General features: G+C 38.4%; 1 protein-coding gene across 2 annotated transcripts in view; it reads left to right on the top strand.

Moving 5' to 3' along the window:
* Window positions 1–11,504, top strand: part of SAMD5 (sterile alpha motif domain containing 5) — a 45,563-nt gene extending 34,059 nt beyond the window's left edge. Inside the window, exon 2 of one of the 2 annotated variants that reach the window (XM_077486699.1) lies at window positions 8,090–11,504. In XM_077486699.1, the coding sequence (XP_077342825.1) occupies window positions 8,090–8,095 (6 nt within the window). In that variant the 3' untranslated portion in view covers window positions 8,096–11,504. Of the gene's footprint in view, window positions 1–8,086 lie in introns of both variants that reach the window. The other variant, XM_077486698.1, reaches the window with a different exon arrangement.
* Window positions 11,505–25,806: the final 14,302 nt, after the last annotated feature.

The raw sequence follows: 25,806 nt of genomic DNA, 5'->3' as shown, positions 1-25,806 counted from the left end.
CATAAGAGTCTCCCAGTGTTAACACTCCCGCAGGCCACTCTAAAGAGCGGCCTGGGGAAGACTGATGCTGGATGAAGATCCGTTGTTTGCAGAGTGGGGGTATATCCACCAGCGAAAGGGCCCCTGTGCATTTCACAGACTATCGTCTGAGGGGATATGTTTGCTCTGCAAGAATTGGTTATGGGTGAATGTATGCTCATTGTCTCTGCTGTGTCTGATCAGCACATGTCGAGATGCGCAGCGTGCACCTGCTAATAGCCTTCCATCTACAAGGAAGGGTAGCAAAATCCAGGTATGCATTGTTCCAGAGAGAAGGATTTGCATCAGCGGAATTGTAGTTATCGTTCATTGGTTATTGTAGAAATTCATTTACTCTGTGTCATGTCCTTATATGGTCATTCACATCCTGTGTTGTTCATTTCCTGTGAGGTCACAAACTGTGTAGGAGGGGATTAGCTGTTGGAGGCAAATCCTCCAGGGTGTGGCTTCCTGTTTATGTGTAAATAAAAGCAGATGGACGGCTCAGAAAGGCAGCCATGCTGAGATGAGGACATAAGAAGGATGGTCATGTCTGATTACTGGGAAATGGGGAACCAGAGGGGAGACATGGAATGATAGGTAAGGTATTATACCATTAAGACAAAAATGGGTGCTTATTAGCACAGGAGATATGGCTATGTGCTCTGTGTACAGCCAAATTGCTACCACAATAGGTTTCTAGGAGCAAAGATATCTGCACACTCCAAAAAATTGAGAGTTTGCTTGTTGCCATAGAATAGCTGTATGTATAGGCAAGGCAATCCATGCCCCTTATGAACCAGGAGAAGGGTTTAAAATATTGCATGAAGCATAAACATTCTTTAAAGACCAGTTTGAGTTGCATATTGTATAGGATACCAAATAGTTAAAACAAATAGCTTTCCTTGTTTCTTTATTTTACCTTGATTGTTACAAAACCCTAAATGTTCTTTGCAGATATTATCATAATTCAAATCTGTACCAGCAGATTGCAGGTGTCATGAACGTGTATAAAGGATAAGCCAGTTGCATATATTATCCATTCGGAATCATTAGGAATTCACACACTTAGCTTTATTTGCCAATTTATTTCATAACATATGTCTCCAACCATATGAAATCTTGTGGCAATTTCTGAACCTATATTGACTGTTAGTCTAAGCATTGTTTTTTTTAATACTTTTCTGTGTACTGCCAACTTTGTGTTTCAGACAAATGTTTTACCTGAAGTAAATAAACAAGAAAGCAGTACATGTGCGTGGATTAAATTTGAATTGTAAAATTAATGTGATAAAAACTTAAAGTTCCTGATTTAATTAATGTATAAGCATTTTAGTACATATGTATAAGCATTTTGGTACATATAACAATACTTTACATAATATATATATATATATATATATATATATATATATATATATATATATATATATATATATATTACAGGCTTTTCTAAGAAAGGCATGGCTACAACTATGGAAGACCATGCAATAGTAGGAACCAAGTTGCACAAAGGGTTGCTTATTGTCCAAAAAATGTACAGATTGCCTATAATAATTGCAAGCTTACTTAAGCTGTTAATACAATCAATTCTAATGACAAGTTAATCTGAGGCAGGCTTGAATATTTACAGTCTATTGGCTTCACAAATGCTGGATAGTACTCTTTATGTATTATAGAATTCTAGCGTATCATGCCAAACTTGCTTGCATGTCAATACAATCACACAAAACGGTTAAACCATTAAAATAATAATAATAATGCTCATCATCATCATAACACAGTTGCATTACTAATACAGCATTATTGTTAAATTATAGATAGCTGTGAACTATACAGTCATTATGGTAATTAAGGAGGGATATTATCATCATGTATGAATACATAAGTGGATCATACAGTGAGCTTGGTGCAAAGTTATTCACTTTAAGGTCATTATAAAGACCAAGGGTGACTCTCCACGTCTGGAAGAAAAGAGATTTACAGAAATCTATGGTCACGGCATGCACTTTTATTTTTATAACATTAGCATTGTAATAACAATACAAATAATAGTTATACTGTATTTGACAATCCATTGTAAGCTTCCTTGAAAAAACTCCTTTCATGTTGTGAGTGCTGCCTGTCTGCTGGTCATCTCTTTACACAACTTCCTGGATTCCCTGTATGCTTTTCAGCTTCTCTGCTGTTTACTTGCATTTTCTAAGGTACTCATGGTACCTCGCTGCCTTCAAGCAGTGATTCTTGTACTGACTCCACCTCCTGGGATTCCTCCTCTCAGCACCACTGTAGTTCAGAGTGCAGACAGGCTATGTGAATACCTAAGGGCATAGTGAATAATAGGTGTCACATAATTTAAGGAAGTAAATGTGTGGGGATCACCACAACGTACATTTCCGAAGATTAAGATTGTTCATGTTATTATTAGGAGTAGAAAATAATTGAAATACACAGTAGAAATGAATATATGATTTTACATTTTGACCATAGATACACTCTAACCTTCACATATGAAAAGGCTTTTTCACAATAAGAGCTGTGAAAATGTGGAATAGAATCCCTTGAGAAATAGTTCAGTGTTTTTAATAATATTGATTTGATGTAATAATACCAGAGATTGTTTATCCAGGGGAATATCGGGAATTGCCTTCAGAAGATCAGGAAGGAATTTCTTCCCCATCAGAGCAAATTGGATCATGCTTTGTAAGGTTTTTTTCCCTTCCTCTGGATCAACAGAGGTTATAGGTTTCTGTGTATGGAGGTTTTCTATTTTTATTTCTTACTATGGGTTGAATAAGACGGTTTTGTGTTTTATTTTTTTTAACTATGTAACTACAGTGTAATATTGTCATTGAGATGTTTTTATGAAAATGTTTGAGCTGTCTGTAATTTATTTGGACTGCTGTAAAAAAAACTCTGGCCCCATGAACAAGAAGAGCACAACATGTTCCCTCATCTATAAGGCCCCTTTCACATGGTCGGATCGATTGGGTCCGCCTGTCAGTTTTTAAGGCGGACCCGATAGGACCACCCATTGTCCTCTATGGGGTGTTGACATGAGTCCGCTGACACCCGCCGAGCATCCAATCTGACAAAATCCAGTGAAAACAGACAGCGGATTGGATGACAATCGAATGGAAATGGACATGCAGAGCAGAGACGGACTTGTTATTCCGCCTGCAGGAATCAGAGGGGATCAATGGAGAGATTCCTGTGCTGAGCAGGTGGGTTCCACTTGTACGAATCCACCTCATGTGAAAGGGGCCTAAGACTCCTATGAAAGCATTTAGCACATTCAAATGTTCATATCTTGGAATGCTTTAGGCAATATTAGCCACAATTGATTTATATAAAGTTTGGAGAGCCAGCCCATCCTACTTCTGGCAGGGGCATTTAACCTTTAAAAGGCCAATTGAGCTCCGCCTACATTGGGACATTGTCAGTTGTGCAAAAGTAGTACAAAAGATCTGAATGAATGAATGAATGAATGAATGAATAACTTGTATAGCGCTACATATGCAAACTAAATCACCTCAGGGCATTTTTCCTGCCAGTGTCTATCTGGGTTTTCAGAAGAGATGGGTCTTGAGCTTCTTCCTGAAGGCCAGATAGTTTTCCTCCGAGCGGATGTCCGCAGGTAGAGCATTCCATAACCGTGGTCTTGTACTGCAAACCTTCATTTGCCTTTAATTTGTAACGCGTCTTGGGGATGTGGAAGAGGTTCTGGTTAGTTGACCGAAGAGTATGACCTGGGGTGTAGTGCTTTATTTTGTCACAGAGATATTGCGGGGCTTTTCCTTGTGTACATTTGTGAGTGAGGCAGAGGGTCTTGAATGTAACTTGATCCTTCACGGCTAGCCAATGGAGGGTCCTCAGGGATGGGGTGGACGGTTTGTAGATGGTAAATTTGGTATTTTGGAAGTCCTAGGTAGAGGGAATTTGTGTAGTCGAGTCGGGAATTGATGATTGTTCCAACTACTGCTGCTGTATCTCTTTCCAGGATGAAAGGGGTGAGTCTATGCAGTAGGTGAAGAAGGTAGTGGGATCCGCTGACTACTGATCCTATTTGTGCATCCATCGTCACGTTTGAGTCAAAGAGTTCTGTTTTGGATCCGTTGAGTTTAAGGGAGCTCTCCATCATCCAATCATCGATCAATGAGAGACAGTTTTCCAGTGCTTGGTATTGGTCTTTTTTGTTGGTGATACGTAGGTAGAGTTGGATGTCATCCATGTAGGAGTGATAAAGTAGATCCTGGTTGCTTAAAATTTCACTGAGATGCTTTGCACTGCACTTGGCAAAACAGCCAAAAACAAATCCATACACCAAGACTGCTGCTCTTAGGGTTCAATCATACCAAGCAGTTAGATGGATTCTTCAGTACTAAATGGCATTGTTATACAGACAAAGCACAGACGGGCTCTTAAACACCCACTGACATCTGCAAATTATTACACTCCTCTTATTTATCACATTGTATATATGTATGTTATGCTCTATATATTCCAAATAAAATATGTATTATAACGTGAAGGAATACTGGAGATACAGTATGTTGATCATGGGTTAGTAAACAATTTTGAAATAATTACAATTTAATTTCAGGGAATTTATTTTTGCCCACAGGACCATGGTCCAATTTCCCTGTAACTACAATCATCTAAGCATCACAAGTCTAAAAACTGCAAGTAATATACATAAATATGTTCTATATGTGCTAAAAGTAAACTACCTTATATTTTATATTCCCCAGAGACACTGGTATGTAAGTAATAGACATATCTTAGGAGAATAAAACAAAGAAGGCCACCAAATAAAATCGTGCTGCCCTATGTAACCTTTCCACATACCCTTCACAGGCTGAATACATAGTCTGAACTTGTGACCTTATCTGGCAGTGGCTGTCAGTATAATGCCAATAGTTATTAGGAGCCCTGGTAGAAACAGATGTTCTCCCTAGTGTGCACTTCCCTGATTTGAATGCATTGAGATTTTAACATAAAATGAAGAAGATTCATGTAATATAATCCTGCATGTTACTCAGTTTTCTCAGTAGATTGCAATGGCTTATACGACATTCTCCTTCTCTTTCAGAAGGGTTGATTTACTAAAGGTGTAGAGACTCTTCCCATAGCAAAATGTATGTTCACTTTCAATATCCAATCTTGTGCAAGGAAAATGGAAAAAAAATGGATTTGAGCTGGCACATGGTTGAATGATTGAAGTGAAGAAATCTCTACCTCATTCACTAAAAAAGGTGAGCATTTACTTTGCTAAGTGAACAGTTGCCACCCCTTTAGTAGATGAACCAAATTGATTCTGTTATGGTGAAAAATAACAGAAGGAAAGTTCAGTAAATGATAGGCGTATAGATCAGTGAAAAGACTCTGTAAACATAAACAGTGAAGATGTTGAAAATGTGTTAAAATAGGATGTATTACTACTGTTTACCCTAATATACGCAAGCTATAAAATAACTAAGGGATTTGCATATTTGAGTATATAATGGAAAGTTCAATGTATTATATCTTTTATGCATTTACACATTAGCATGCATAATAATATAAAATGTTAACAAAATATTGCATATAATTCTTTAAATAAAGCATTTTTATGATTTTATGTATTGTAGATAAATCACATCACAGGTAGTCCCCGAGTTACAAACAAGATAGGGTCTGTAGGATTGTTCTTAAGTTTAATTTTTTAAGTGTAGCTCCAGCCAAAAATATAATTTTTATGTTTTTTGAATAGCATAGGGAAGGGTTAACACCACTGTAACATTTGTTTTGCTGGCTGTGCCCCTGTTCAGAAGATTTCACCTCACTTTCTGTCCCTGTGACTATTGGATTTTGAACATTTTGGGTTATTGTGGAAACAAGGATTGGTGATACATCTCCAGTATAGAGACACCTTTGTCCAATAATAACTCTTGCAGGAGAGAATTTCCCTTCCTAGAGGTAGATTTGCTCTCTCTTCCTGTTATCTCCCTCTATTTGTAAGTAGGAGTCGTTTGTAAGTCGGATGTTTGTAACCTAGGGACATTATTTAGGAAACAGAAGGGGGTTATGTGTAGAAGGGTATTTATGGGAAATATTTACCCTTTTAGGGTTCCCAAGAAAACTAATAGACCATTCAATTCTACCAGTCATCACAATCGGAGGAACTTGAGCTTTAAACTGTCCCTACAGAGAAAATTAAATGACTATAAAGGATTATGACATTTGAATAGGTATTTAAAGGGGTTGTAAAGGTAATTTTTTTATTTTCTACATAGGTTCCTTTGAGCTAGTGCATTTACCTTTTCCTTTGATTTCCCTTCTAAATGTTTTTTTGCTTTGTCTGAATATCTCACTTCCTGTTTCTCCTCAGTAAACTTCTCACCATCATTCGAGCTGGTGGTTAGTCAGCCAGAACAGCTTACTGAACAGCTTACTGAGGAGGAACAGGAAGTGAGAAATTCAGACAAAGAAAACAAAGAAAAAAAAACATTTAGAAGGGAAATCGAAGGAAAAGATAAGTGAACCAACAATGCACTAGCTTAAAGGAAGCTATGTAGAAAATAAAAAATTTACCTTTACAACCCCTTTAAATATTTGGTCATTGTAATTTACAACAACAAAAAAGTCAATGCATTGGAAGATCAGTTATATATGAAAGTAGCAACCATCTTGTCATGGGATCCTTTATAGGTTCACTTTAGTCAGTAATATTAACATTTCCAATTCACTCCCATCAGTTCTCTGCCTTTTAAATTGTTCACAACTTTGTGACTTTGGTACCAGTCAATTGGGTTTGGTAATATGTCTTTATTTTGAAAGCACCAATGCTTCATTAATCAATTCATATTTCATTTTTAGTAATAAAAATTGTCCTTTAAAGAGGCAGTAAACCCCACTTGGTAATTTTTACCTACAGGTAAACCTATAATAAGGCTTACCTGTAAGTAAAATGAATATCTCCTAGGCATGCACCGTTTAGGAGATATTCACCCTGGGTGCAGCCAGATATGTCACTGGTGCATGTGCTCCGAAGGTCTGGCATACCTTCCCGGACCTTCAGAGCTTTGCACCAGAACCGAGGGTTCCTGCTCGCATATGCAGGAGTGACGTCATTGTGATGGCCAATCACATAACCAGAGCTTACGAACCGGGAAGAAAGACCTAGGCTGAATGATTGTGAAAAAAGATACAAAAAAAGGCACTGAAATATTAATTATTTTAAATAAGTGTTTGCAGTAAGGCCTGAATCCTATTGTCTCTTCTAAAAAAGTTACTCTCTAGGTAGAGGTAATGGTTACCAATTAGCTGATCAATCAGTGACTCTACACAAACTCTGATCCACATTTTGGCAAAGACTACGGGACTAGTACCAAAATAATCATGTGATTGCAGTGCTTGCTATACATTTTTTTTTAACATATTAATAAGAGTTTATCTCTGATTTAGGGTTGAAGTTAAATCTATCAACCTGTCAGACAAAACTGTGCTGCAGGTACCCATAACCCTGCTACAGAATGTTATCTGGATTAAGTTCATGTATTGCACACAGATATCCCAACTTGATGGGGTTGATTTGCTAAAGAAGTGAAAAATGTTAGCCTTTCAAATACATTTTCACTTTGCAAAGTAAATTTACTCTTGGCTTAGTGAAGCTACATGAACATTCACTTTGCAAAATTAAAATTGACTTAAACTAATGAATGATATGTTATGCTGACTGCAATCATCTGATCACATATGAGCTAATATATATATATATATATATATATATATATATATATATTATTCCTTGCACTTGATTGTGTATCCTTTGCAAATTGAATTTTCACTTTGCTTTATCTCATTCACTAAGCTAAGTAAAAATTCAGTTTGTAAACTGAAAATTATTTTTTTATAGTGAGAAGCTCCTTTAGTAAATCAACGTCAATGTTTGCAAATCGATTTTTGTAAAAATACACAGTATGCTCACCTTATCACCTAATAGGAGTATCTATTTTCCAACAGATAATACAGATAAACTTCTAGATGCAATTATTACAACTCTGTTCTCTTTTATTTATTTCTTTAGCAGTTTTAAAGAATACATGGTTCCATTCCAAGGATTCAACACACAGAGTATCTGATTTGATGAAAGAAACTGATGTGAGACAGACGTTCAAGACCCAGGATCCTTTGCTTTGACCATTGTGGTTTATTATGCAGAAGAAGATCACATGCAATTTAATTAATTTAATAAACCTTTACTGGGCATGGTCTGAAAACAAATTCTAAAATTAAAATTATAGCTACATTACATGTTTCATTCCTACTGTCCTTGCATTAGATATTATATTTCCTATATCTGAAGATTAATAAAACCCAGCATTTAACATTTTAATGCATTAGGTTAAGACATTTTCTAATGTTTTTTTTTTCTAATAAAATAAATTGAATAACTCCTAATATGTATTGACAATATGTAGTTTACTTATATTCTTTTAATTAACTGCAATTGATTTAAGCAAGTAGAAAAGTTGGTGTCTAAGTTTAGGGTCACATGACAGCTTTTCCAGCAGCAATTCTTTTAGTTAATATATAAAATAAAATATTGCATTAAGGCAGCTTAATAAAAAAAAAAATGGTGATGCACCAAAATAACCCAAAAATGGAAAGTGTTACATGCAATGCATAAAAACACACCATGGTGCACTGTGTCATGATGTACTGCAACACATGTGAGCTGCTTTACTGTGTTGGTGTGCCATTTCTGTTTCAATAGTTTTTATTAAAGGTTTTCACAAATAAAGTAAATTCCAGTATTAATTTCAATATGCAATATCCACAATTTAAATCGCATATAAAATAAGACCAACAAAGTTAAGTTGAGGTGCCATTTAAAATTAATGACATTATGACACAGCAACGTATGCATTGTTACTGTCATGCAAAGGTTTAAATTGGCCTTTAGTGTGTCATGATTGCTGCATGATTGCATCAACTCAATATGGGAGGCATTAGAAAAGTTCCCTTTCAGAAGATGATAATGATTTTGTCTGAATTCTTATAGACTTCCACATGGAAACAAAGTATTAGTCATTTACAAAATTTTGTGAATTATTAAAAAAATATAGTAGTGCTCTAAAACAAATAGCACCACAACCTTCAGTGCAATATATATATAAGTAAAGATGCAAATAAATATCAGTTAAATGAAATTATTCAAGGTCTGTGTATTGCAGTGAATTCCACAAGAAACCAATGTGTTCCAAAAGAAAACATCCCTCCTTTCAAACTATTTTGTAAGTGAAATTGATTTAAGGTGGAGGGAGGGTGGTGATCTCACACTGCAATAGAGAAATATATGTTCAAGATTTTTGAAGAAAGGATTAAAAACAGAAGTTTTCTTTTGGAACACATTTCTTGTGGAATTCACTGGTATAAATAGACTTTTATTCGTTTTGTGCTCTGAAAGTGGTGGTGTTAATTGTTTGGGGGAGAGTTTAGTGACGTTCACTGGTTTATTTATTTATTGTTTATTTGAATAGATTATTTTATTCCCACTCCTAACAAACATATATATAAAACATTTACAAATTATCTGACCTGAAAAGTTTCTTCTGACTATACGCTAATGGTTACTTAAATAAAGAATTGCTTTTACTAAGAATCGGCTTCGGAATCCATGGCAGCAACATTCTTGTTGGGATGGAAGGCAGAGAGTTTAAATTTCATACCTCACCACACCTCCTTTGTGTTTTTTAGAGAACAAGGTCAAAAAGTCTTATAACTAGTCTATTCCAGAAAGGAAATTATATTGGCGTTGTCATGGAGGATTCCAGGAAAACAAATGACTGATCAGCTTAAGTCTTCATTTGCAGTTCATTCCCCAAGAAAACCCAAAAATGAATGTTTAAAAGAAAAAGTACAATGCTTTTCCCTGATTCCTTTTTGTTATGTTAACATTGGATACCAACTGATAGCTTGAACCTGTTTCAGTTTCTATCATTGTACCACTTTATTTTGATACAATAAATATTGTATATAATAAAAATATTGACTTTAAAAGAAAAAGTACAGGGAAACAAGACAGAAGTTATATTAAATTACATTTGCAGAGGTGAGATACTTTTATACTATACTGAATGTAATCACAACATTGTTCTAAGGTAGTTAACAAAAAAAGAATATTGAAAAAGAAACTGAACTTACTGAAACCAGCAGCTCCCTTCAAAGCAAATGGTTACTAGTAATCTGCCCCACTGCCCACACCTTCAAACTCCTCTGCCTTTAAAAGAGAAGCTTCCTGAAATATCTGGCCCCACACTGCATCCTGTGGTTCCTTTTGTAGAACCTACATCATTACTGTATTCCGTGGAGAATGATGGAAGAAACCACAGCACATAAAGGGAGGATGGCAGAATCCAACTATTTTGAAAGTGTTAAATATAGAATATATTTCAGCAAAATTCTCTCTTCAATGCAGAAGAGCTAGTAGGTGTGGGCAGCTGGAAAGGACTTGTTTTATTTTTAAGGATCATGATAACGATACATTCAAGGAGGACTTAGCAACATTTCTTTGTCAAAATTTGGGTTTGGACCAATAATTTAGAAACAAGTGTAAGCCATGTGTTGTCTATATGGGCTGTTGTTACTAAATAAATACTAGGGATGCAACAGAGTAACTGAGAGTCCCCACTGCCCCTACAACACACACACACACACACACACACACACACACACACACACTAAGGCCCAGCTAGGCTGAATAACTCTTGTATTCTGAAAAGATTTCTCCAAAGCCTGTCTCTTAAGGCAATTAGGACTCCTACTAGGTTCAAGTTTTTTTTAATCTTAAACTCTTAAACTTAGCTTCCTGACCCAATAGCTTGTGAATAATATCTTGTTTATGAGTTGTCATGGAAGATGAACTGGACAATATTTTTTCTCAAAAAACTCTTCAAAATATAATTTTTTTCTTACTTTTACAGAGTTTGTTTTCTTTACACTCCTTGTTATAGCAGCATGCAGAAGTTTGCTGCTCTAACATCTTCCATAGCAGGGCCAACATTTAAAGCCACATTTGTTGCAGTGCTGCAGATCAAGACTAGTATCATGGCTTATTGACTAAACTACTAAATACCAGAGTCCTCCTCTTGTGGTATGTTAAGTCCCAAGCTCTTCTGGGTTCCATCTTCCTTCAGAATCTCTTTCTGGGTTTTAGAAATATGTTTTATAGGTTAAATTGTCTGCTATTTAGGATAGACAGAGTGGAAGGAGGAGAACTGGAAGATAAGCATAACTTTAAAATCACAGCAATGCAAGCATTGATGTAAAAATCATTACACACTAAGGTCTTCTCTCTACTTTACACAAATAAAACAAATTCAAGTGTAGGTGACTTTTGCTCATCAGCTGCCAATGAAAAAAATATTTATTCATAGGGTGTTTATGAATAAAAAATGTTAGTCTTGTATTGTATTAATTGCAATAAATGAATCTTCATTCCATTCCAGTTTTATGTTTTGTTTTTGTTTACTTTACTTCCCCTTCGCTATATGTTTCAATTGTCTTAACAGTAAAAGTTACCAATCCATGCACTTACCTGAAATACAGAGTCTTGGCAAACTTCACTGTGTGACTTGCCCATCATTTCACCACACAGGCACATTTATGTACCTGGCCCTCGAGCACATATGCAGATGAATCACCGTTCTCTTTACTGGAAGTTCATCAAAAAATTAACAAGCTGCATAGGGCTTTCCACTGAAAGAAATTGATGACTGCTTATGCAGGGATGGGTAGTGAAGGTCACCAGGAAGCTGAGTTTCAGGTAAGCATACTTTATCACAATTATGTTGATAGAAGTTGGCCTGAAAAGAAGCACATCAAAAGTGTGAATAGTTTGTGTATGAATACAGAATGACCTATTTTATTTTTACTTTTTTTTTAAAGTTGGTTTTGAGCACTTTGGGACTCCCCCAGGTTTAGATGCACAATATATATACTACAAACACACTCCATCGGTGTGCCTCTTTGTGTGTCACCAAAGTATATACGCCACATAGTGCCTTAATAGGAGAATAAAGCTAGTAGTTTAACTTCTCCAAGTCAAAATGTGCTACTTTATCTATGTTCTGTATGTGTTCAGTGCTGTGCATTGCCATTTTAATAAAATGTTGCGGAATTTTTGCTTTAAGAACTTCAAAAGATGATAGGAGAAGTTGGATCATTGCCAAAAGATGGCTACAGTGTAGCACTATAGTTCTGAGAGGGTGTCCATAGACATAATCTCATAACCCTGCCTCCAGCACACCCCCTGAGCTGCTCATTGGGTGCGTTCTGTGACTGCTGTGTCTTTCAGTGTGATTAGCTGTGTCCAATCACAGCTGATCACATTTAAACAGACTTGCCAGTTTTCAACAGTCCTTTCCTTGCTCCTTTCTTTCTCTGTGTAATAAAAGCATTGCCGATAACCAGCAAGGCTGCCAGCACACTGTTTACAGTGCTGCCTCATCAGTGCCACCTCATAGGTGCCAATCAGTGCCACCTCATCAGTGCTCATCAATGTTGCCTCATCAGCGCAACCTCATCAGTGCCCCTCAGTGCAGCCTATCAGTGCTGATCACTGCAGCCTTAATCAACGCACACTAGTAAAGAAGATAAATGGTTGTTACATAGTTACATAGTAGGTGAGGTTGAAAAAAGACACAAGTCCATCAAGTCCAACCTATGTGTATGATTATATTTCAGTATTACATTGTATATCCCTGTATGTTGTGGTCGTTCAGGTGCTTATCTAATAGTTTCTTGAAACTAGCAATGCCCCTCACTGAGACCACCGCCTGTGGAAGGGAAATCCACATGCTTGCTGCTCTTACAGTAAAGAACCCTCTACGTAGTTTAAGGTTAAACCTCTTTTCCTCTAATTTTAATAAGTGGCCACAAGTCTTGTTAAACTCCCTTTTTTTATCCCTATTGTGGGGTCACCAGTATGGTATTTGTATATTGAAATCATATCCCCTCTCAAGTGTCTCTTCTCCAGAGAGAATAAGTGCTCGCAACCTTTCCTCATAACTAATATCCTCCAGACCCTTTATCAGCTTTGTTGCCCTTCTTTGTACTCGCTCCATTTCCAGTACATCCTTCCTGAGGACTGGGGCCCAGAACTGGACAGCATATTCCAGATGCGGCTGGACCAGAGTCTTGTAGAGCGGGAGAATTATCGTTTTATCTCTGGAGTTGATCCCCTTTTTAATGCATGCCAATATTCTGTTTGCTTTGTTAGCATCAGCTTGGCATTGCATGCCATTGCTGAGCCTATCATCTACTAGGACCCCCAGGTCTTTTTCCATCCTAGATTCCCCCAGAGGTTCTCCCTCCAGTGTATAGATTGCATTCCTATTTTTGCCACCCAAATGTATTATTTTACATTTTTCTACATTGAACCTCATTTGCCATGTAGTTGCCCACCCCATTCATTTGTTCAGATCAAGGTTTCCACATCCTGCGGAGAAGTTATTGCCCTGTTTAGCTTAGTATTGTCTGCAAATACAGAGATTGAACTGTTTACCCCATCCTCCAGGTCATTTATAAACAAATTAAATAGGATTGGTCCCAGCACAGAACCCTGGGGACCCCACTACCCACCCCTGACCATTCAGCGTACTCCCCATTTATCACCACCCTCTGAACTCGCCTTTGTAGCCAGTTTTTAATCCATGTACTCACCTTACGGTCCATGCCAAGGGACCTTATTTTGTACAGTAAACGTTTATGGGGAACTGTGTCAAATGTTTTAGCAAAATCCAGATACACCACGTCTATGGGCCTTCCTTTAAGTTTAAGCTAATGTTTAAGCCCAAATTAAAAGTAAGATTATTAGGATAACAGAAAGATTAAAGTGGTATTAAGCCCAAAACATTTTTATTAAATTGCAGCTTAGCAATTCCTAGATGTGGTGGTTTTCATTTGTTTCTTTTTTCAGGCATGTTTCCTTTATTTTCACCTGGTGATCCAGCCAGTCTATTATTTTTCAATTTCATTTACCAGACCAAGACAAAGAGGCAGTTAGAGAGTTGAGACAAGCTATCTCTGATAGGGGTACTTACAATGGTTAGCATTTAAGCATTGCTGTAAAACCTTTCTAACAAAAGGAAAATAATAATTCCTTGTAGCTGCTTATAAAGTGGAGTTCAGTTAGTCAAGTCCATCTAAATCTTTTAGACGAATGCCTGGTACACATGGTACATTTTTTTTTCCGTTCAACCCAGCAGGCTGAATGAAAAACAAAACTTGCAAGCCAGGGGTGGACTGACAACTCATAAGACACGGGGCAATAGGAGATTATGGGGCGCCGGGAAATAGGAGAAGATATTAGGGGCCCCCCAGGGCAATAGGAGATTATGGGGCCCCCAGGCAATAGATTATGAGGCCATACAGTATACACACACACACATACAGTATACACACACAGACACACAATATACACGCACGGAATACACGTACACATACTGAAAAGGTACTGGAGAGTCGGGGCAGCTATAATCTTGGGATTTTTAAAAAAACACAGATTTTTACATACTGTCCCTGGTTTTATGAGGCTGGCAACCCTGATAGGGCCCCTTAGTGGCATGGGGCCCTCGGACAGTGCCCGAGTGCCCGAATGGTCAGTCCGCCCCTGTTGCGAGCTAACTATGAGATGTTAGTACAGCGATGTCCCCACTGTGCTGTTGTGTTCTAACAGGGGGACTGGCCCCCCCTGCCAGAATACACCGGCCAGTGCTCGCAGCTATAGCTGTAATACATTAAATTTTTTGGGAGGGTTTAATACCGCTTAAAAAAATAAATATTGGTAGAGATATTTAATGTAAGAATATAATCCAATTGACCAGAAATCAGTTTTCTGTATTTTTGTTTGCATAGATTCTGTGTACCTGTCCATGCACTTACTTTAAGGTAGAATTCTGGGATTGATCTATCTAATCCTAAAACAGCTCCCATACCCCTTCTAACCCCTATACTAACTACTCGGTCCAGTTATGTGATTTCCCCTGTGTTAGCCAGTACTGGGTAGAGGAGACAACGATTGGAATGTCCAAGCAGTGACATTACCCATAGTTTTACTATGGGTCATCCATTGTCCACGCCACCACCTCTCTCCTGAAACCACTGCTAGCTGACATGGGCAGCCGATCACTGGACTGGGCCAGAGTGGGCAGGAAATATGTATTGCGTTAAACCCCAACGCCGTTTTAAGACAATGTAATCCTGTATATAAGGGCAATCAAGTTATACAAAAATCTCAAACTCACATTGCCTTAAGAAAGCGCCGGGTTTAACATTACGTATTTAAAGGGACACTGGGGTTTATTTACTAAAGCTGGTGAGTGCAAACTCAGGCTCACTTCTGCATAGAAACCAATCAGCTTCCAGGTTTTATTGCCAAAGCTTAATTTAACAAGGTGAGGTTAGAAGCTGATTGGTTTCTATGCAGAAGTGAGCCTGATTTTGCACTCTCCAGCTTTAGCAAATAAACCCCACTGTACCTTGTACCATAGCAGCAGTATATATTATCACAAATAAAATCAGTAACCACACCATAGTGCTGGAACACCAAGATCAGAGGAAATATGTATGTATACGCATCCTTCTTCCACAGGTAGTTAATGTATTGTAGATGTTTGAAGGGAGATAGAAGCGGTTTTAGGATTAGTTAGATCGATCCTGGAATTCTACTTTAAAATGATTGTATAGTAACTTTTGTACATAATTTCTTCTAGGCTAAACGGTACCATTATATGCATTCTTCTGCGTCCAGCAGGTAGTTTAAAGATTTTTTGCATGTTTTTTTCTTTGTTTCTTTTGCCCCCTTGTTGTGAAAAGTATGTTATTTATGGAGTTTAATAGCTCAAGATGAAATATACATATACATGTTCAAGTGACCCTGTCATCAAAAGAGAAGCCCTATAAAAAAAGAACATCTATACTTACCTTTCTGGCTTGAAACACCACCACTTTAATGATCTTCAGCTGCTATAGGTATTTGACTCCGCTGGGTGGGTTGAATACCTGCTCCATCTGCCACACAGTGGTTCCTCCTGCCAGCTTATACATCTTGCAGTGATGTACAAGACAGTGGGAGGAAATATAGGATGCGGTGTGGGGAGCAGGTATTCATACACTCAGAAGTGTGACATAGCTCAAGTGGCCAGGGAACTGGGAAAGAGCGGCTTTTAAGACACGGGTGAATCCTAAGGGGTTGATGCACTAAAGGCAAATAGAAAACTGCATTTTGCAAAGTGCCTCAGTAGATGTTTGAGTTAGGAATATATTGTTGTCAGGCAAAGATATCAGTACTCTGAGCACTGAAAGTGCATTTTATGTTTTGGAACACAGAGTTTAGAGCAAAATTTGTGTTGTACAAACATAGGGGAGCAAGATTTGGAAGACTACTGTTTAAATACCGTATTTATCGGCGTATAACACACACTTTTCCCCCTGAAAATAGGGGGCAAACCACGGGTGCGTGTTATACGCTGACAGCGTACTCCGGAGGGGAAGGAGGGGGAAGAGCTCTGCCAGAATTCACTGAGCCATCATCTCCTGTTTACTTGGCTCTCACTCAGCTCAAACTTTGCACACACAGTCCTGCCTCCGTCACCGGCATTGGACCAGTGTTCTGGCTATCACAGGAGCTGGTCCAATGCTGATGGCAGAGGCAGGACTGTGTATGTGACTGTCAACTGAAAGCCGAGAAAACAGGAGGTGACAGCTCGGTGGTTTCCTGCACTGCATTTATGAGAGATGGTGAAGCTGCAGATGGGCATTAATCAAGCAGCTGCATTGATGAGAGATGGGCGCAGATCAGGCTGCAGTTGGGCAAAGATCAGGCTGCAGATGGGCACAGATCAGGCTGCATTGAAGCTGCAGATGGGCACAGATCAGGCTGTATTGAAGCTGAAGATGGGAACAGATCAGGGTACATTGAGGCTTCAGATGGGCATTTATTAGGCTGCATTGAGGCTGCAGATGGGCATTAATCAGTCTGCATTGATGGCCACTGATCATTATTTTACTTCAAAGTAGTTTATTAAAAAAAAAAAAAAATTCCGAAACTTCCCTCTTAAATTGAAGGTGTGTGTTATATGCCTGTGCATGTTATACAAAACAAGAAAGGAAGGCGCACTGACCTAGTGCATTACCATAGACAGAGCTTTATTAAAAACAGAACATATAGCAAAATGGCTACTCACAAACGAGTATTGATAAAAGGCATAATCAATACAGTCGGGTCCATCACACCAAACATCCACACGTCCAGATTTGATGTCAAGTGAATCGACTAATACCCCAACACAAACAGCTGATGCGTTTCAGGGGAGAACCCCTTTCTTGGGCAATGGCCATTGTCTGTGGTAATGCACTAGGTCAGTGCGCCTTCCTTTCTTGTTTTGTTTTCTCTAGCATTTGAATACCCAATATTCTGAGGAGGGCTGCAAGACTTTTTTGACACTACCTTTTAAAACTGTTGGCATCACACTTTGAAGATCCAGACACCAGAGCACAGGAGAAGTTGTCTTTTTCTTGTGCGTGTTATACACCCATAAATACAGTATTTGATTTTTTTAACTCTTTATGTACAACCTAAAGAGGACCAAATACCACATATATTTGTTCCTGGTAGATACATGCATGCAAATTGGATATGACGCTGAGCACGTGCACTCAACTTTTTTGGTTGACCATGGCGAGGTCTGTTCTGAGTGGAACCTGTCCTGTTAAATCTCTGGATGGTCTTGGCCACCATGCTGCAGCTCATTTTCAGGGTCTTGGCTTAGGCCATCTTTATTTAGAGCAACAATTATTATTTTTCAGATCCTCAGAGAGATCTTTGCCATGAGGTGCCATGTTGAACTTCCAGTGACCTGAGTGAGAGTGATAACACCAAATTTAACACACCTGATCCCTATTCACACCTGAGACCTTGTAACATTAATGAGTCACATGACACCCAGGAGGGAAACTGGCTAATTGGGCCCAATTTGGACATTTTCACTTAGGGGTGTACTCACTTTTGTTGCCTGCGGTTTAGTCATTAATGGCTGTGTGTTGAGTTATTTTGAGGGGACAGCAAATGTACACTGTTATACAAGCTGTACACTCACTACTTAACATTGTAGCAAAGTGTTTTTTCTTCAGTGTTGTCACAAGAAAAAATATAATAAAATATTTACAAAAATGTGAAGGGTGTACTCACTTTTGTGAGATACTCTATATATTTATTACCCCCTACAGAGGTCACAGTGCTCCCACTGACATTGCTTACATCTGCTTTTTTTCTTTCAAAGGATGGAGCCATTGAGGTTTAGGCATCATCTAGGATCAGTGTAAAGCCTCGTACACGCAATTGGATTTTCTGACGGGAATTGTGTGATGACAGGCTGTTGGTGGAAAAAACGCTCCAGCAGACAATTGTTGACCTATTTTTCAATGGACAAATGTTGGATGGCAGGTTTATAAATTTTCCACAGACAGTGGTCTGTTGTCAGATTTTCCAAGCGTGTGTACACAAGTCCGTTGGACAAAAGGCCAAAGTACAAACATGCATGCTCGGAGGCAAGGATGAGCCAGAAGCGGTCAGTCTTGTAAACTAGCATTCCTAATGAAGAATTAACATTAGTGACATGGCAAATTATGAAATCTCGAAATGCAGCGCATATACTCTTCTTCTTTAATGGGATAATAATGAAGCTGCTTTGCTGGTGATACTGATGGAGTTCTGTCAAACGTATTTTAAAAGGATTTTTTTTTCTAGTGATATCAAGAATAATATTATTATGCTTGTTTTGTTCTTTTTGGCAAGTTACCGCAACACCATTATCCCCTAGTTTTTAAGATCAAAGATACAACTATGTTAGTCTCCATTGTTAATTTTACATTGTATTTTTTTAAATGTAACTGCCTACTCCCAAACTGTAATTTGAAGTAAAACACATAGCCAAGTATTATTCTACACAATTTTTTTGTTGTGCATTAAAAAAAGAAAACAAATAAAATTAGACATGCTATCTGCCAATAATAGAACTTAACCACAAAGTGCATTCTATGCATCCAAAAATATAGAAAATATACCAAATCAAATCATTATTCAACCAAAAAATAAAATAAAAGCCTCATGCATGTGTCCTGCTTCTTAATATAGTGGGTCAGCAATGCCAAGAGTTGGTGAAAGCAGGGGTCCGTCATCCGGAGATAATTCCGAAAATCATCTGGATTATTCTCCTGGAGCTCCCGCAGCAATGGCATATGACATAATTGGTCACGATTAATAAAGCAAGAGATGTTTGGTCCAAGAAATCCTCCTCCTCCTGCTCCTGGACTGGACTTGGGTCAAAGCAATAACTCAAAGCAATAACTCCAAGGCCCAGATGATGAACGGCCATTCAGAAACGAACAGAAAAGCACAAAATGAAAAGCATGAAATCTACCAAACTTCTACTAACATGAAACTAGCAGAAGGAGCCCAAAGGGTGGTGCCTGACAATTCAACTTCCTCTTTATTGGCTCGTAGTACATCTAGTACGCCACTACGTTCATGTTTTTTGGCAGTCAATTGTGTGCAGTTTGTATGCCAGACAAGTTTTTGGCCAATGCCCTTCAGATAAAAGTCAGAGGCTTTGTCTGCAGAAAAACTGATCATGTGTACGAGACTTAAAGCCCCAGACTGTGTGCTTTGCCTCTAGTAAATTTAGGGATAGCCTTGCTATTTAAAATTGTCCTGCTGCTAGCCTATTTTAAATTGCTATGTCAACTGTGGTATTCTAATTCTTGTAGTAAAACGTCTTCCTGTGCTCTTTTTCTCTAGTACATTTCAGCCAATTAAACAAAACGCAAAACAAATACATTGTAAGACCACACACAATCTATAAAATTGCTAGTATTCTAAATGTGATGTTTGTTTGTAACAAGGTGCTGATGGTGTAGCTGTTGTGTTATATTAGTTATACATGTTGTTTGCTTTAAATACAGTATATGCAACATCTGGGAAGGTTTTACCTATAATGTGCTACATTTTGCTTTGAGTTGCTATCAGCATGTCGCTAATTGTTACATTTAACTTCCATAAATATTTAGAAAATGTTTGTATGCAATATATACCTAGATAATTGGTATGTTATAGAGTGTACTTTAAACATTATTAACTTTAATTTAATGTTTAGCTATTAACATTTTTCTGTCTTTCATCTCCCAAGGCTTTCCCTCATCACTAATAACAATAAAAATCCTGCCTCCCACGCAGATACACTACCCATCTTTCTCAGGGCTGGACTGTATTTATAGGCACTAAGGCCGCGTACACACGGGCGGATTGTCTGCCCAACTAAGTTCGTCAGACAATCCGACAGACAGTCCGTTCAACTTTTGAATGAACGGACTTGACCACACACGATGAGCAGACAGTCCGCCGAAAGCTTGCGCGATGACGTGTACGGCACGTACGACGGGACTAGAAATTCGACGTCCAATACACTGCAATGCAACCTTCGGCGTGTAAATCCTTTCTGAGCATGCGCCATACTTAGTCCGTCCAACTTGCCTACACACGAGCGGACTGTCCGCTGAAACCAAGTTTGGACGGACAAAATTACGGAAATTCCGAAAGACTTAGTCCGTCAGACTGTCCGCTGAAAAAGTCCGCTGAAGCCCACACACGAGCGGATTGTCCGCTGAAACACGGTTCAGCGGACTAAGTTGGGCAGACAATCCGCCCGTGTGTACGCGGCCTAACTTCATATTTCAAATAAAATTAGACTTGCTATCTGCCAATATAACTTAACCAAAAAGTGCATTCTATGCATCCAAAAATATAGAAAATATACCAAATAAAATAATTACGCAACCAAAAAATAAAATAAAAGTCTCATGCATGTGTCCTGCTTCTTAACCACTTGCTTACTGGGCACTTAAACACCCTTCCTGCCCAGACCAATTTTCAGCTTTCGTTGTTCTCACACTTTGAATGACAATTACTCAGTCATGCAACACTGTACCCAAATGATTTTTTTGTCCTTTTTTTCCCACAAATAGAGCTTTCTTTTGGTGGTATTTGATCACCTCTGGGGTTTTTATTTTTTGTGCTATAAATGAAAAATATATATATATATATATATATATATACATATTTCTTTGTTTCTGTGACAGAATTATGCAAATTATTAATTTTTCTTCATAAATTTTGGCCACAATTTATACTGCTACATATCTTTGGTAAAAATAACCCAAATTAGTAGATATTATTTGGTCTTTGTGAAAGTTAGAGAGTCTACAAGCTGTGGTGCGAATCGCACAAAATTGATCACATCTGATGTACTGGTGGCCTATCTCGCTTCTTGTGACCCGAACAAGTCAGGAAAGTACAAATACCCCCCAAATGACCCCTTTTTGGAAAGTAGACATTCCAAGGTATTTAGTAAGAGGCATAGTGAGCTTTTTGATGTTGTCATTTTTTTTCCCACAATTCTTTGCAAAATTAAGATTTTTCATTTTTTTTTCTCCACAGAATTGTCATTGTAATAGGTTATTTCTCTCACATGACATGTGTATACCACAAATTACACCCCAAAATAAATTCTGCTACTCCTCCTGAGTATTACAATACCACATGTGGGGGACTTTTTCACAGCCTGGCCACATAGAGAGGCCCAACATGCAGGTAGGGCCATCATGTGTTCTAGGAACATAAATTACACATCTAACTTGTTGACTACTTATTACACTTTTGAATCACCAGGACAATGACACGTGACACTGATGACAGATGGCACTGATACGTGGCAATGATGACACTTATACGTGGCACTGATGACACGTGGCACTGATGACAGATGACACTAATATGTGGCACTGATGACAGATGGCACTTATATGTGGCACTGATGACACGTGGCACTTATACGTGCCACCGATGACAGATGGCACTAATACGTGCCACCGATGACAGATGGCACTAATACGTGGCACCGATGACGCGTGACACTGATGACAGATGGCACTGATAAGTGGCATTGATGACACGTGACACTGACAACAGATGGCACATGACACTGACAGGTGGCACTGATGACAAATGGCACTGATATGTGGCACTGATGACAGATGGCACTAATACATGGCATTGATGACAGATGGCACTTATACGTGGCACTGATGACAGATGGCACTGGGGACAAATGGCACTGGGGACAAATGGCACTGACAACAGGTGGCACTGGGGGCAGGTGGCACTGGGGGCAGGTGGCACTGGGGCGGATGGCACTGGGGCGGATGGCACTGGGGCAGGATGGCACTGTGGCGGATGGCACTGGGGCGGATGGCACTGGGGCATGATGGCACTGGGGCAGGATGGCACTGGGGGAGGATGGCACATTTTTTTTACTTTTTTTTTTCTTTTTTTTTTCTTTATACTGACGGCTGCTGCAGCCGTTCATCTCTCCCCTCTCACACGCTGTCTGTGTGAGTAGGGAGAGCGGCGCTGAGAGATGATCTCATATGTTTACATATGAGATCATCTCCCATTGGACACGCCGATCGCGCTGTAAACGGCCGCTGTGATTGGCCGTTTACAGCGATCTGTGTTTGCCTGTAGTAGCTGGTGTGTGCTGTCAGTTAGTATTTGTGAACAAAAACATTTTTCTCCAGCTGCAATTGCTCACAACTCAAGTTGACAGTTTCTACTCTTTCTCTGCCCTAAATTTCAGACAGCAATTCTGGATTCCATGTGTGCCAAACAGGAGAGATGAGGAGACAGGTCTCTATGCTGCCTTTAATTCCCCCCAATAAGAATGTTCATAGTTTTAGACTCCAGGGGGTGGCGCTACAGCCAGCAATGGCAAAAAATAAATATACATTTTATTTAACATCCACTACTTGTGATTTACTGGGACAAGTGCTATGTGCAAACGGTCCCCTGAAGGATTTGACAAGCTTTTTTTTTCTTCTGGCGATATTGTTTCTTTAAGATATCCCAGCTGTAGTTCCTAGATCCACATTCATTACGTTCAGTATACACAAGGCCAATAATTCCAGATCTTGTAAGCCCTATAAATCAATGCGGTTGAAATACTAAAGGAATAGGGAAAAAGATTCCAAGACCTGCAGGATCAGATGTTTGAGGTCACCACATCCCAAAATTGTAGTAAAAACACAGAATGCCCTTAGTGGGTGGGACTTTAAAAGTGACCAAAAAAATACTTGTATCATATAAAACAGAAGTTTATTACAAAATAGTATATTCAGTAAAAAGACTTAAGTCATCAAGAACAAAAGAGTGCATTAGCATTTGGATGGGTTACGATATATATACAGACACTTGTAGGCTTAGCGGATGAACCCGACATTTCCGGCTTGATGCCCTTCTTTGTTTTGTTTTTTTCTTCCAATGTTTCTTCTCAGCCAGAAATCAGCACCAGTTCTTTCCTGAAAGACTGAAAATCATAATAGCCAGAGTATCTTTAATTCTTAGAAATAACTAAGGCCCAGATGGTGTATTTGTAGCACTACATAAAAAAAAAAAAATTCTACCTAGTGAGAATTATACTGTGCATCATTAAATTCACATAGAGCAAAGTTCTCTGGTGGTGTAATGTACTGATATGTTGGTTGATATTTATAGGTGGGTTGGGTAATACAGATAAAAGTGGTAACAAACATTTGTGCTGTGGAGTTATGACTTAGATGATGTTCCTTGGAGGATTTTTTAGATTGGAAGATCATAATCATAATAATCAGTTTGTTTCAGTTGGTTAAATAAAAATAATTTTGTGAAAATGCAAGTTCAATCAAAATTAGATTAGTCTAACACAGAAAGTGGAATCTTTGTTTCGGAGCTAAAACAGCTTATAGAAATTCTTAGAATATAAAATCTCTTTGCTTCAACCAGGTACCTGGGATGAAACATTTATCCTACTCTGAAACAATCCATTGTTCTGTGACATTTAGCCTTTCAATAAAAAATTGTTCCTGGCAAAGAAATGCAAGTAACCCATGGTTTAATACTGTGCGTTGTTCTAAACTCAAATATTGTGATATATCGGAGATATTTTGACATATATTGGTGAATGCACAATAATATATTGTTTGTTTATAACAAAGTAGCTGCTTTTATATTGATGTCATCATTGGACCTTTGTCTGTTATTTTTAGCTTTTTCCTGCAGAATACATGATATCATTCTGTGCACTGTTGTTCGAAAGAAGTCATTCACTTTAAGCACATATGAATGGCCTCACTTATGCAAGGTACATAGTGACATACGCCTTAATTACATAGTTAGTCAGAAAAAAGACACAAGTCCATCCAGTTCAACTACAAAAAATAAATAAAAAATAATATCGTACAATTCCATATACCCAATTCTATACCCACAGTTGATCCAGATGAATGCAAAAAAAAAACAGCAGAGCATGATCCAATTTGCTAAAGCAGGGGAAAAAATTCCTTCCTGATCCCCCGAGAGGCAATCGGATTTTCCCCGGATCAACTTTACCTATAAATGTTAGTACCCAGTTATATTATGTATACTTAGGAAATAATCCAGGCCTTTCTTAAAGCAATCCACTGAGCTGGCCAGAACCACCTTTGCAGGGAGTCTATTCCACATTTTCACAGCTCTTACTGTGAAGAAACCTTTCTGTATTTGGAGATGAAATCTCTTTTCCTCTAGACGTAAAGAGTGCCCCCTTGTCCTCTTTGTTGACTGTAAAGTGAATAACTCAACACCAAGTTCAGCTTACTGGTTAATTTTATACTAGAAAATTCATGCACCCTGAGAAATGTTTATCCAGCCCATACACCTACAGTACATCCTGTATTCAGAGCCACGTGCCCACATATAACATTGGTTCCATGCAGCAGAGCATTATCACATATGCAAGTGAGGCGGTTCATAATTTAGCATTTTACCTGCTTTGCAGCATGTTTGACATGCTTGTTAGTTAGCTAAGTTTCCTAAGAATTATGCATTCCCTATGGCAGGCATAACATATCTGCTTGACTTGAACCCTTACCAATTGCTGTTTTGTCAAATGCATCATTTAATATTGGGGGTTATTTACTAAAGGAAAATCCACTTTGCACTGCAAATGCACTTGGAAGTGCAGTTGCTGTAGATCTGAGGGGGACATGCAAGGAAAATAAAAAACAGCATTTTAGCTTGCACATGATTGGATGATAAAATCAGCAGAGCTTCCCCTCGTTTCAGATCTACCCCTCAGATTTAGAGCGACTGCCTTTCATAAATAACCCCTATTGTGTGATCTATTTACAGTAATTTCCTGTGTGTCCCCCACATGTGTCCATGCACCAAAAGAAAAGTCCATGATCCTTTTTCCAACATACTGTAATGCAATGCATGTGTATGGTGTATGCATTGTTCTGTATTGAGGGTTGGGTAAGTTGTTTACTGCATGAATGGGAGCACCATCAAAACATATGTACAGCATATGTGTCCAACATGCATTGACAAGGTGTTGGCTCCACCTAAGGGATTGGGGATATATTTTTGTTAGGTCAATGGCTGACTGTTAGGTTTCAGGTGAAAGTTTATTTTAAGGTTCAGGTTATATCAGATATTTATCCATTTTGGCTATATGCTTAAAGCATTTGTTACCCCAAAACTTCATATTCCTCATATGTGTCTGCTGCACCATGTACTTGTATGAGAAAGTATCATGTTCTCTTTGTATTACTTCCTTTGCGTGAAATCCCTGGTGATCTTGCCAGTTCCCTTGCTTTCCTACTGACCACACTAAG

The sequence above is a fragment of the Lithobates pipiens genome, unplaced genomic scaffold (assembly GCF_037356315.1).
Source record: "Lithobates pipiens isolate NorthernLeopardFrog02 unplaced genomic scaffold, aLitPip1_a1.2 Scaffold_18, whole genome shotgun sequence".
Classification (NCBI taxonomy): domain Eukaryota; kingdom Metazoa; phylum Chordata; class Amphibia; order Anura; family Ranidae; genus Lithobates; species Lithobates pipiens.
This window is presented reverse-complemented; position numbering and strand designations above follow the sequence as displayed.